At 38.1% G+C, this 12,584-nt stretch overlaps 1 protein-coding gene across 1 annotated transcript; it reads left to right on the top strand.

The window, feature by feature from the left end:
* The first annotated feature begins 1,519 nt into the window (after positions 1-1,519).
* Positions 1,520-10,592, top strand: LOC127410114 (26S proteasome regulatory subunit 4-like). The gene is made up of 11 exons (XM_051645175.1): positions 1,520-1,578; positions 2,327-2,380; positions 2,468-2,564; positions 2,743-2,867; positions 2,951-3,136; positions 3,277-3,405; positions 5,678-5,774; positions 5,956-6,145; positions 6,306-6,457; positions 6,785-6,939; positions 10,335-10,592. Exons 1-11 carry the CDS (start codon positions 1,576-1,578, stop codon positions 10,467-10,469), a joined length of 1,323 nt encoding a protein of 440 aa, XP_051501135.1. The 5' UTR covers positions 1,520-1,575; the 3' UTR covers positions 10,470-10,592.
* The last annotated feature ends 1,992 nt before the right edge of the window (positions 10,593-12,584 follow it).

Here is a 12,584-nt window from a genome sequence, read left to right as displayed (position 1 = left end):
TATCGCCAGTGGTGGACACTCGCACAACGTAAGCAGTGACGTACATCCGCATCCATGAGACAGAGTAAAGTTAGGGAGGGAAGGGGATAAAAATTTGAAATGGAATGCAGCCCTTATTGAGCGCACTTGATGTGTGCCTCTTATTAGTGAATGCTGTTGCTTGCTAATATTACGCTCAATTCTCTGTTATTGAGCACATTTGTGCCTCTCCCGTGCTTTAAGTATTTGATTGATAAATGGTGTTCATAAAGAGGACATTGTGTTTGTTATCTTCCCGGTAAACTATTTAGTGCTTCTCTTGCATTTTGTTTGCAAAAGCAGCAGCAGGATCAACTCCTCAGCTTTGTTCTCTCTCTTCCAGTTAGTTGCGCATTTGCTTTTTATTCTTGCATCTGTACCTAACAGTAGCCTAGTACAGTGCAAAACATTGAAATTAAAGACAGTGAAAAAAATACCTCATTATAATGAACATAAGTGTGTACTGCCTGTTGTTCAAGAAATAAAAACCCGACAGATGTATACATACAAAAATATTTTATAATGAATGCTTGCCAAATAAGAGCGATCTCTAATGAGTTGGGCTCAGGTGCATTCAATAAGGCAGAAAATCAGATCCAGATCGGCTTTGTGATAATAATGTGGGAAATTGTGCTAGAAAAGTAACTTAATTTACACCAGCACGAATAATCCACATTAAATTGAACTGAAACTGGAGCTGGCAGGTCCAAAGATGGGAAACTGACGCTGAACTTCTTGCTTATCTCCAGAACTTGTTGGCTCGTTATTCGTTTGACATTCGGTTTCTCCTACCCGCTCTCTGGAGCCGACAATTTTACAATGGTATCATTACTTGGCACAATTAGGTTAAAGAATATATGAATATATCATACAGGCATAAAACATTGAACTCAAACAGTCAACGCTGCTTATAGCTGGAGAATTATGCTTAAAAATGCTCTGATGGGCTTTCTTTAACTAGTGCTTGTAAGGGATCATCTGAAAATTCCACCCACAGCACTAAAACGTGGAAGGTGTCCTAGTTTTCATTTATTAATTAATTCAATTAAAGTGTAAGTTATGCATACAATTTACAATCTTTAGAATGTGTAAATGTTTGTATTTTATTTTTTATTTATTTAAAAAAAAAAATTTTAATAAAAGTGTTTAATACAAAACATGCAAAGCAATTGCATTGAACACGTGGATACCAGTGACGTTTTAGCACAGTGTGTGAACCTTTAAGACGATCTCTTATGAACCATTAGGGAATATTTAATAAATACTGAACTTAAATTAAACTTTACCCTGCTAAATATTATTATGCCGTCATAAAGCATTGATGTTTTGTTTAAATATAATTTGTTTGGTCTATATATTATGATGTGGGGTCACTGAACTCTCAGTACCACGCCAATTTAGGCCCTGAAAATTAGTAAATTAGACAGTTACCTTAGCAAAGTTTTGAAAAGATTAGCCAAAGCTTATCGTGAATAAACAAACGCGTTTCTCATTACGCATCTTTTGTCCCATGATGCTCTCGATAGTGACGTTAATTGTGAGAGACCAGGGGTGAAAATGGTGAGTGAGCCAGCAGTTTATTTACAGAAAGATCATTTTCTCTTCGCATTAATTATGTTATTTACAGATGCAGTATGTGAAAACTTTAAACCGACGTGAGAACGGTGTTTCCGGTGTGTAGTAAAGGACAGGATGAAGCACCTCACAACAAACATGACTTCATTTGAAAGAATAAAGCGTGTTAAAATCATTACAATTCGACAAGTAACCCGCAAAAAAAAAAAAAAAAAAAAAAGAAATTAGATATGAAAACATTTACATTTACGAAGTTACGCGATTTTTTGATGTTTAGGGTTTCATCGAGCTGCAATCTGGTCGAAAGAAAGCGCTGATGTAAAAAAAATACTCAATTATTTAACCTGATGTGTGGTCAAAGTAATGTTGTTGATTTCCTGTGAGGATTAAACAAGTCCTAATTGTTTTGGATGATGTATTTCTCTGTAAATCATGGCATCTTAAGATGTACTTTCAACTGCACTCTGACAATACAGCCTGAAATGCACAGACACAGCCATAATATAATATCAGGTTTCATTATTTTTTCAAGTTTAGTTATTTCTCATCCTAAATTTTTCATCCCAGCCTGCTAAAAGGGACACCAAGGACATAGCCAGTCCTCCTGGAACAACTATTAGTAGTAATCTGCTTAAGTTAAGAAACCCCTATTATAACTGTAATGCTATTGTCACTAAGGGATTTCTTGCAATCGTCTTCTTAAAACATGAATCATTCCTGTTTCTCATCACAGGGCCAGAGCCAAAGTGGAGGACATGGACCAGGAGGTGGAAAGAAAGATGATAAGGTGAACAAAATAACATGAATGTTTTAAAATGGCCAGCCTTTTCACCTCTTTTGATCCTATTTAATGTTGATATCTGTCATCTGACAGGACAAGAAGAAGAAATATGAGCCGCCCATTCCAACTAGAGTGGGCAAGAAGAAGAGGAAGTCCAAGGGTCCTGATGCTGCCAGCAAACTGCCTTTAGGTCAGGAATTGACCTCTGCTGTTAAACCCCACAGTATATTATGGTCAAATGTTATTACCTTGGTTTATATCATTACAGGTTGCTATTAAGTCCTGAAGTCCATTGTGATACAGATCTAATTTTGCAGCAAGATTTTTATGTTATGTAAATGTTCTCTGATGTCTCTCCCTCTGTGTAGTCACCCCTCACACACAGTGCAGGTTGAAGGTTCTGAAGCAGGACAGAATTAAAGATTACCTGCTGATGGAAGAGGAGTTCATCAGGAACCAGGAGCAGATGAAACCTCTAGAGGAGAAACAGGAGGTGCTGTCTTCATCCATCCACCTCCATCTCTGTTTTCTCTCTTAAAATGTCTTTCCTTACATTTCTGTTTTCTTTCATCTTAGGAGGAGAGGTCAAAGGTCGATGACCTCCGGGGTACCCCCATGTCTGTGGGGACTCTAGAGGAGATCATTGATGACAATCATGCTATAGTTTCGACTTCTGTGGGTTCAGAGCACTATGTCAGCATTCTCTCATTTGTCGACAAAGATCTGCTGGAGCCTGGCTGTTCCGTCTTACTCAATCACAAGGTAAAACATCCACCAGGCCAACCAAGACCCGTACCATGAGTCCGATTACATTTTTTAAGCCTTTTGGATGCAGTTTTCTGTTCTCTGATTGAAAGCTCCATGTCTTGCCACTTTTGAAAATGTTTATTTGTTGCTTATAGGTCCATGCTGTCATCGGGGTGCTGATGGACGACACAGACCCACTTGTTACAGTAATGAAGGTGGAGAAGGCTCCACAAGAGACATACGCAGACATCGGTGGACTGGACAATCAGATACAAGAAATCAAGGCAAGCAGTCTTTATTGGATTGGAAGACCAGATAAACTTTAGACAGGGTTCCCATGGTCATGAAAAACCTGGAAATATCTGGAAATTTAAAAATGAAAAAAACAATTGTTGGGGGAGGGGGTGGGTTTTCTCCCCAATTTGGAATGCCCAATTCCCAATGCGCTCTTAAGTCCCTGTGGTGGCGTAGTGACTCGCCTCAATACGGATGGCGGAGGACGAATCTCAGTTGCCTCCGCATCTGAGACCGTCAATCCGCGCATCATATTACGTGGCTTGTTTAGAGCGTTACCGCGGAGACCTAGCGCATGTGGAGGCTCACTCTATTCTCCACGGCATCCACGCATAACTCGCCACGCGCCCCACCGAGAGTGAGAACCACATTAGTGACCACGAGGAAGTTAATCCAACATGACTCTACCCACCCTAGCAACCGGGCCAATTGGTTGCTTAGGAAGTCTGACTGGAGTCACTCAGCACGCCCTGGATTCAAACTTGTGACTCCAGGTGTGGTAGTCAGCGTCTTTACTTGCTGAGCTACCCAGGCCCCCATCATGGAAATTAACAAAACCATTAAAAGTCATGGAAAAGTAATGGAATTTTTTTTTCTCACTATGCTCAGATCTAAAATATTTATTTTGCCAAAAATTGCTCTCTTTGATTGCAATCGCTAAAGAAATGTTATCCAGTAATAATGAACAACTGGAAAAGTCATGGAAATTTGGACCATTTAACAAACTGTCAACTAAGGCTGTCAAATTAAAATGTAAAATTTAAGATAATAATGCACATTCGAATACAAAAATGAGTATTCAAATTTAGGATGTTTGCCAAGCACTGATGATGACTTACATGGCGTCTACAAAAATGCATAGTTACTGCACAAGAGGTTGAAAAAACAGCAAAATACAGTGCAACGATCAAAGACGTATGTCTAGCGCATGCTTGCATTAAATAAAAACAAAAAAACATTTTAAATGAATGTCCCCCAGAAGTAATTTGAAATTTGGCTGACGATTAAATGTCAAACAAAAAATTGCGATTATGACTATTTAGGGCTCTAACGATTAATTGTAATATATATTGTCATATTTCTTATGCCGCATGTGTGCTTAATATATAAATAAAATATATAATAAAAATATATAAATAAAATTATAAAATAGGGATATGTGATTTCCTTTTCAAGATTTAAAAACTTCAGTGACATGAAAAATAATGTTTTAAATATTAAAATATTTCTAAATAATTAAAATATGTCTCTGTTTTTGGTCAACTTTATTTATTTTTTTGGAACTCGTTAAAAACTATTATTTTTTTAATATATTTTTTATATAAAATATATTTTTTATGATATTTACATTATATAATATAATTATGTAATAATAAAATATTTGTGTCCTAATTCCTTCACTTTCACACATTCTTTAAATGCTCTCTGAATAAACCCACAAGCCATTATTTCTCATGAAGCAAAACCTTTTTAAGATTTCGTTTCATCATTTTATCACTCCACAGACATGGAGTAAACGTGTGTCAAATAACCGTGATCAGACAATTATTTAATTAATAACAGGCCTACCCAGAGATGAAGGTCTTTGGCGGTTGTGTCTTGGCTATGCCTTGCTTTCTTATCAGCGTGTCGTTGCATTATTATTAGATACATACATACATCTGTTTTAAATGAAACACACTGTAGTACCGCTAGTATTATGAAGCGTGAGTCCATGATAGTACTATGGCACCGGTATAGGCTACTGTGCAAATCTAATTTAACATAGAACCATCTATTAAAGCATTTTTTTTCTCTCGTTTTATTTTTACTTGATATTTGAGAAAATGAACTGGGTAAATCTATTGACTTCATAATTGTACTTACATTTGTTAACCGCCATATATATATTTTTTGCAATAATCAGTGGCTGCAACACGTTGTTGATTGGTTTATATTGATTTATTGCGCCTTCTTGTGGACGATGATTTAAAAATCAGATGTCTTGTAGATTTTTCCCCCCCACCTGAAATATTGTCTTTAAAATTCAAATATAATTAGAGTATAATTTGAATTTTGGTAATATTTCAGTGGAAATTTCGTAGTTTCTCAGTCTTTTTTCTTGACCCTATTGTCAACATACCTTAATGTTGGCTCTGGAAACCATCAAGTTCTTATATTAAGCAGTGTTTTTTTTTTTTTTTTGTATAAAGTAATCTAAAAAAATAAATAAAATAATGCCTGTAGCGAAACTAATTCTGTGGCTGTTAAAATGAACCACAGGAGTCCGTGGAACTACCTCTGACCCATCCAGAATATTATGAGGAAATGGGGATCAAGCCTCCCAAAGGAGTCATTCTCTACGGTGCCCCTGGAACAGGTGAGTTTCAAAACCATTAATCTGATTATAATTTCATTAACTCTACCCATCAATGACATTTAAAATAATTTGATGACCAAAAAATGCTATTTGGACAATGTTGTTGTACGTAATGGTGGTTAGGGGATGTGATGATGACATCAGAAATATCGTTCTAATGCATGATTGTTCTCATGCTCAGGTAAAACCCTCCTTGCTAAGGCGGTGGCCAATCAGACTTCTGCAACATTCTTGCGGGTTGTTGGTTCAGAGCTGATTCAGAAGTATCTCGGCGACGGCCCTAAACTAGTACGTGAGCTCTTTAGAGTGGCTGAGGAACATGCACCTTCTATCGTCTTCATCGATGAGATTGACGCTATTGGAACTAAGAGGTAACGCAATATTATGGATGTCCAATCTGTGAAACTATATGAAACTTTCAGAATATGCCTGTAGTCCATAAGCAATTTAGGTCTTAATTGAAGATATTCTGAAATTCGATGCCCTGCATGCGGTTGATAGTTATGGTATACCCTGGATACCTCTTTGCAGATATGACTCAAACTCAGGAGGTGAGCGTGAAATTCAGAGAACTATGTTGGAACTCCTCAACCAACTGGATGGCTTTGACTCTCGTGGAGATGTGAAGGTCATCATGGCTACCAACAGAATAGAGACCCTCGATCCTGCCCTTATTAGACCAGGTAAGAGACTAATGGCTACTACAGGTCAATGTGTAAGTAAGGGACATCTCTTGAAGTTTTCCCTTTCCCCTCTGTAGCAGAAAAACACATTAGATATCTACAGCCATATTCATGTGTTAGAGTGTATGTCGCTGTTAATAGTTTTTCTGGTGGCAAAGAGACCTAAAACATTTTTGCTAATAATGTTTACAAGGAAATTAATCTTTTCTTTTCTAATCTGATCACTAACTGCTACTTCACTTTTTAGGCAGTTCATGCTGACCTCAAAATCACAAAGATGCTAGAAAGGCTGATATTTTTCACCTCTTTGCTGTCTCCCCGCCTCAGGTCGCATCGACCGTAAGATTGAGTTCCCGTTACCAGATGAGAAAACCAAGAGAAGGATCTTCCAGATCCACACCAGCAGAATGACTGTGGCAGAGGATGTGATCTTGGACGAACTCATACTGGCTAAAGACGACCTTTCCGGAGCCGACATTAAGGTTTGCTAAATGGTCCATTGTCCTGAAATCAAAAATGGCTCTAACTTTGTTTAAAGGTATTGTATATTCACTGATAGATGTACATAGGGCTGGGTATTGATACAGATTTCACTATTCGATTCCGATTCACAAGTTCCCGATTTGATTTCAATTCAATATCGATTCATCAGTCATTGTTTAATGCGTAGTTTATAGTAATTAATTAAGGACTTACATTGATTTGTAGAACACGAGCCAAAAGTTGATACTGTTTTTTTTTTGTTTTTTTTCAATTTGGAATTCCCAATGTGCTTTTTTTTTTTTTTAAGAGGTCGTGTAGTGATTCGCCTCAGTCCGGGTGGTGGAGGACGAATCCCAGTTGCCTCCGCGTCTGAGATCGTCAACCAGCGCATCTTATCACGTGGATGTTGAGCGCGTTGCCACAGAGACATAGCACATGTGGAGGCTTCACTCCATCCACCGCGGCAACCACGCTCAACTCACCACGCGCCCCACCGAGAACGAACCACATTATAACGACCTTGAGGAGGTTACCCCATGTGATTCTACCCTCCCTAGTAACCGGGCCAGTTTGGTTGCTTAGGAGACCTGGCTGGAGTCACTTAGCACGCCCTTGGATTCGAACTAGCGAACTCCAGGGGTGGTAGCCAGCTTCTTTTACCACTGAGCTACCCAGGCCCCCCGGTACTGTCTCTTTAAGAAAACCGGCAGTTGTGTAAAGAGCGTCTGTAAATGAGCGCATATTAACGAGAGAGGACTCGAATGGCTTCTTTACGTCATCCGTGCTATTCGTGATTGGAATTAAATGTGTGTGTTTTGTTGTTTTTGATTAACTATTGACTGTAAAGTACATAAAGAGTATTAAAGGAGAAGTTCACCCAAAAATGAAAATTTGCTGATAATTTACTCACCCTCAGGCCATCCAAAATGTATCTGAGTTTCTTTCTTCATCAAAACAGAATTCAAGATTTTCAAGATCCACACGACACCAGTCGACAAAAAGTTTTTCTGAACCCAAACGATTGATTATTTTTAGAAACAAAACAATACTTATATACATTTTAACTACAAATGTTCGCTTCTGTGATGCGCGCTTATGAGAGGGATGACGTAAGCTCGTTGGTAAGGTCACGCGTCACGTGGAGGAGTCAGGAAGCGCGTCATTGTTTACAAGAGAAACTTGCACAGACAACAGACCAAGCGCCGTTCACAAACCCAAAAAAAAAAAATTTTACAAATAATTTACAAATAATAATAAAACATTACTGCAGTAAATAACCATCAGTTATTTCGAAGCAATGCCGTTGCATTATCTACTTTTTCTTTAGCAGAAATATATAGGCTATATGACTGTCAGGAATTCAAGCCACGCATGTTGTAGTTAGTGAAACCAAGTGCGAGAGTGTTTACTGAGATTCACAGGATTTACAGGGTTTACACAGTGAGATCAATGGTACAGGTGATATCACACTGAAGAGAAGCTTCACAAACTGAAGAAGAGGTAACAAGCAAAACAACCGGGTAACCACTAAACAGATATCGACGAAGATCAAGAGCAAATACAGACAGGTAAATAAACACTGCGTGAGAGCAGCATGGTCAAACTAGAGTCCTTTGTGTGAGACTTGTCAGTGAAGTGGCGTGAAGGTGAGTTATTTATGCAGGCAATGATGAGCGAGTGAATTGAGTGCAGGTGCGGTGAATTAGAAATTGGGTGATGAGGAGCGGAGCGCTGATTGAGGTTCAGAGCCCGAGGGAGGCGTGACAAAGTTTTCACACATACCTGAGTTCGCTGGAAAAACAGCACGGGCACAGCCGATGAATTCAGATATCGACCCTTTGTTTCTTTCGATGGTCTGAAATCCTCAGGGGTAAAATGTTCACTGCACACCCTCCAATATTTGAGAGAATATAGGTGTGTACTGATATCCAGGTTCAGCGCGATAAGTCAGAGCTTCAATCGCTCATGATCATGTATAAGCAATCGATGAAAAGTTAATATATTTCCTGCTGTGCATTTTCTTTGGGGTTTCTGAAGGTTTAAGTATCCAGGATACACACAAAAAAAACGACCATTTTGAACAATACACTTATACAAATACAAATCTACAGCAAAGACAATTACACTTTTGTACATTGCCCCTTCTCTTGTAAACAATGATGCGCTTCCTGCCTCCTCCTCCACGTGACGCGTGACTTTACCAACGAGCTTACGTCATCCCTCTCATGAGCGCGCGTCACAGAGATGTACAGAAGCGAACATTTGTAGTTAAAAAGTATATAAGTATTAAATATGCATTTTGGACCATCAAAAAATGGAGTACATTCATTTGCATTGTTTAGAGGAGGAGGCCTGAAATGAAATCCTAAAAATCTTAAATTCTGTTTTGATGAAGAAAGAAACTCAGATACATCTTGGATGGCCTGAGGGTGAGTAAATTATCAGCAAATTTTCATTTTTGGGTGAACTATTCCTTTAATAGACATTATTCAATGACAAATGGATTGCATGGATCTCATCTTTGGACACACACAGTAAAAATGAGATCTTTTCTGGAATGTGCAACTCTCTACAAAGCAAATGGATCACTCACATATGAGACCATATATTCTCACTATGTAACGAAAAATGTCTGTGATTAGCCACTGGCTGGCAAATGTTCAGATTTCACTTACCAGTAATTGGGTAGTATATTGGCGAAGACATTCATGTCTTCACCAGTATACTACTCAATTACTGGTAAGTGAAATCTGAACATATAGAGAGCTGCGCGTTCAGGAAAAGATCGATTTTGGGATTTAAGAATCGAGATCGTTCAAATGAAGATCATGATGCATTGGAAAATCTATATTTTACCCAGTCCTAAATGTAAAATTAAATCCTAGAAATAAGTTTCTTAAAAACATTTGTAGCACAACAGCAGCAATATGTGAAATATGCAATATGTTTTTTTTTGGTGCTGTCTGAACCATTACAGCGTTGATTTGAAAGTGTTGAAGAAAAGCTCTCCTGCCCTCTTGTGGTATTTTTTCACAAAAAGACCAATTGTAAATGCCCTCCAAGACTAATTCGAGATGGATATAAATCCAATCACTCACTGTTACAGAGTATTTGCATAGGACTTGCGTTTCGCAGTAACAAATTAAGAAATGGATGCATGTTGTAGGAGAGACGGAACTTTCTCTTCATTTATTTGATGCAGATCGGAAATAAAACTGAAAACTTCTGGAATTGATGATCGGGTTTGTATCCATTTGACGGAGACACATTGATGGGGCCAAGTGTAAATGGAATGTGCTTTTTCAATTGGATAGCAATCCGATTGGTAAAAATACACAAAGTGACCAAGTGTAAATATCCCCAATGAGTTGTTCATAACATTCTATTTCTGCAGGCCATCTGTACAGAAGCAGGACTCATGGCCCTCAGAGAACGCAGAATGAAGGTCACCAATGAGGACTTCAAGAAGTCTAAAGAGAATGTTTTATATAAGAAGCAGGAGGGAACCCCTGAGGGGCTATACCTCTAATCTTTTTCCGATTTTAATTTCTGTGCTAAAATGTGTATGTTTTGCAAAATTTTGTACATGTGAGTTTATTCTGCCAGTTTGTTTTTCTGTCCGTTTGATTGGAAAATAAATACTGGAACTGTAGCAGAGGGATTGTATTTGTATTGCATTTAAGAGGTTAATTAGAAAGGGACTGACCACATATGCAACAAATATAACTATTCATTTCTCTGCAAGTTATGTAATGAGATGTTCTAAGATTTGGACATTTTATACTTTTTTTCTTTTCTTTTTTTTTTTAATGAGGTTTCTCCGGATTTAACTGATATACATAAAAAAATAAGCATTTGTGAAGAATATCAAGAAACCGATTTTAATCCATTATGCTTAATGTTCTACTCCACACCCTTTCATTTTAATGTTCTTAGCTTTTAACTTCTAAGAATTTTACTGAAAAGCTTTTTCTCCTGAATTTCTCTGAAGTTCATTATTCTAATCATCTGAAAGTCACAGTAACAGACAGTGCCTGCAGACAAAGCACATCCTCAGAGAGAAGAATGATTAATTTTCCTTCAAGAGAGGTTCTGCTAATTACTAGAGGACCAGTGTCATCTCTCCTACTCGACTCTTCAGAGATTGACATTATTAATGCAGGTTTTTTAGATGGTTCCCGTCTCATTCTGTGCTCTGTTCCCTTTAATTATTTAAAATGACCACATCACACACTGTAGGTACGGTATCTCAAGAAGCATGTGCCACAGCTCTTGTTTGTCTACTGTGTCAATTCTGTTTAAATACTAGTATGCTACTGTATTACAAATGGAGCACTCAAAATGAAATACTAAGAATGTTTTCTCATTTTTAAACGAAATGCTGCACAAAAATGCTTCGAAAAAACCTGAGAATCCCAAACAGTTTGAAGGCTGCCTTCTGTTTTTTTTATTGACCTCTGCAAAGCAGTGTTAAGAGTGTGATGAAAATGCCTCCCTGATTTAAAGGAGCAATTAATCAAAGTCTTCAGTCAGCAGAAAGCAGCCAGTCTGCGGCCCTTCACAAGATCTGTACTGCATACTCCTTAAATCAGTCAAAGGAGACAGCCACTACCTAAACATCAATGCACATTCAGCAAACAGAGACGAACACGTGTACATCTGTCTGTCTGTCTGAAGAATCCTGTGCATCTAAGTGATCTTCCACACTAAGTTCACTCGATGGACACTAGGTACCATGTGTGACCATTTTCGTATGGCAAGATGTAACACTGTGGTACGGTGTTTTTACATAATGTTTAATTAAATGACAGTTTTTAGTTTAACTTCTATCACTGTGAGTTATTATAGTCTTTAAAAATAAAATGTATGAAATAGAATAGTTATGAGTTTACCCTCAAACCTGGCACATCCCTGTTCAACTGGATAGTGGGGGCTTCTGTTATTTTAAAACAGTCTGTCATATCCAGATGAGCAGAACATGAATATATCTACTTTTACCAGAGAGAAAGTATAAAGTATATGACCTACAATCGACAGCTCATCTCAAGATGAGCAATAAATGAAATCATTAGTTCTGCTGAGGTCAAAAACGCTTCCATTTAAAAACCTATACGATTGGGATACAGTGCACACGCTTGTTTTTCCATTAATACAATGCAACAGGCATTTCTAAAACTGTTGAGTGCTGGTCTATAGGTTATTTGCTCAGTTTGTACATTAGCCAATAGAAAGTGTGGACCATAACTTGATGCACTCCCTCTGTTTTCTCATTACTGCAGTCCTGCAGTGTGGTACAAGATGAGTAAATGTAGCCAAAAAATTTGGTCTCAAAAGCAAAAAATACTTCTAATAAGTTTTATTATGACCACTTTGCTTGGATTTCCATCAAATACCACTGTCTGGTGCATTGCAGGTCTAGGGCGGCCAATAATGCCCCCCTTTGCATTGTGTATAATGTTGCAGGTCCGCCTTGACCAATCAGGTGCTCTGTAACAAAACGACGCGGCAATTTCTCAAGCGGAGGGAAATGCAGGCGTATCCTTCCGCTGAGGGAAACTAGTGCCACACATATCAGATACCGAAAGCGATTGTACCTCATAAAACCGGCGGAACCGACAGAGCTTGTTTTTATTTATCACAATGC

The sequence above is a fragment of the Myxocyprinus asiaticus genome, chromosome 19, assembly GCF_019703515.2.
Source record: "Myxocyprinus asiaticus isolate MX2 ecotype Aquarium Trade chromosome 19, UBuf_Myxa_2, whole genome shotgun sequence".
NCBI classification, from domain to species: domain Eukaryota; kingdom Metazoa; phylum Chordata; class Actinopteri; order Cypriniformes; family Catostomidae; genus Myxocyprinus; species Myxocyprinus asiaticus.
Note: the sequence above shows the minus strand (reverse complement) of the source record. Positions and strands in the feature narration are given on the sequence as shown.

Excerpts from the sequence above, each read along its gene's own strand:
- LOC127410114 (XM_051645175.1), top strand. Across the intron at positions 3,137-3,276 it reads CCGTCTTACTCAATCACAAG|GTCCATGCTGTCATCGGGGT; the intron begins GTAAAACATCCA and ends TGTTGCTTATAG. Across the intron at positions 6,146-6,305 it reads GACGCTATTGGAACTAAGAG|ATATGACTCAAACTCAGGAG; the intron begins GTAACGCAATAT and ends ACCTCTTTGCAG.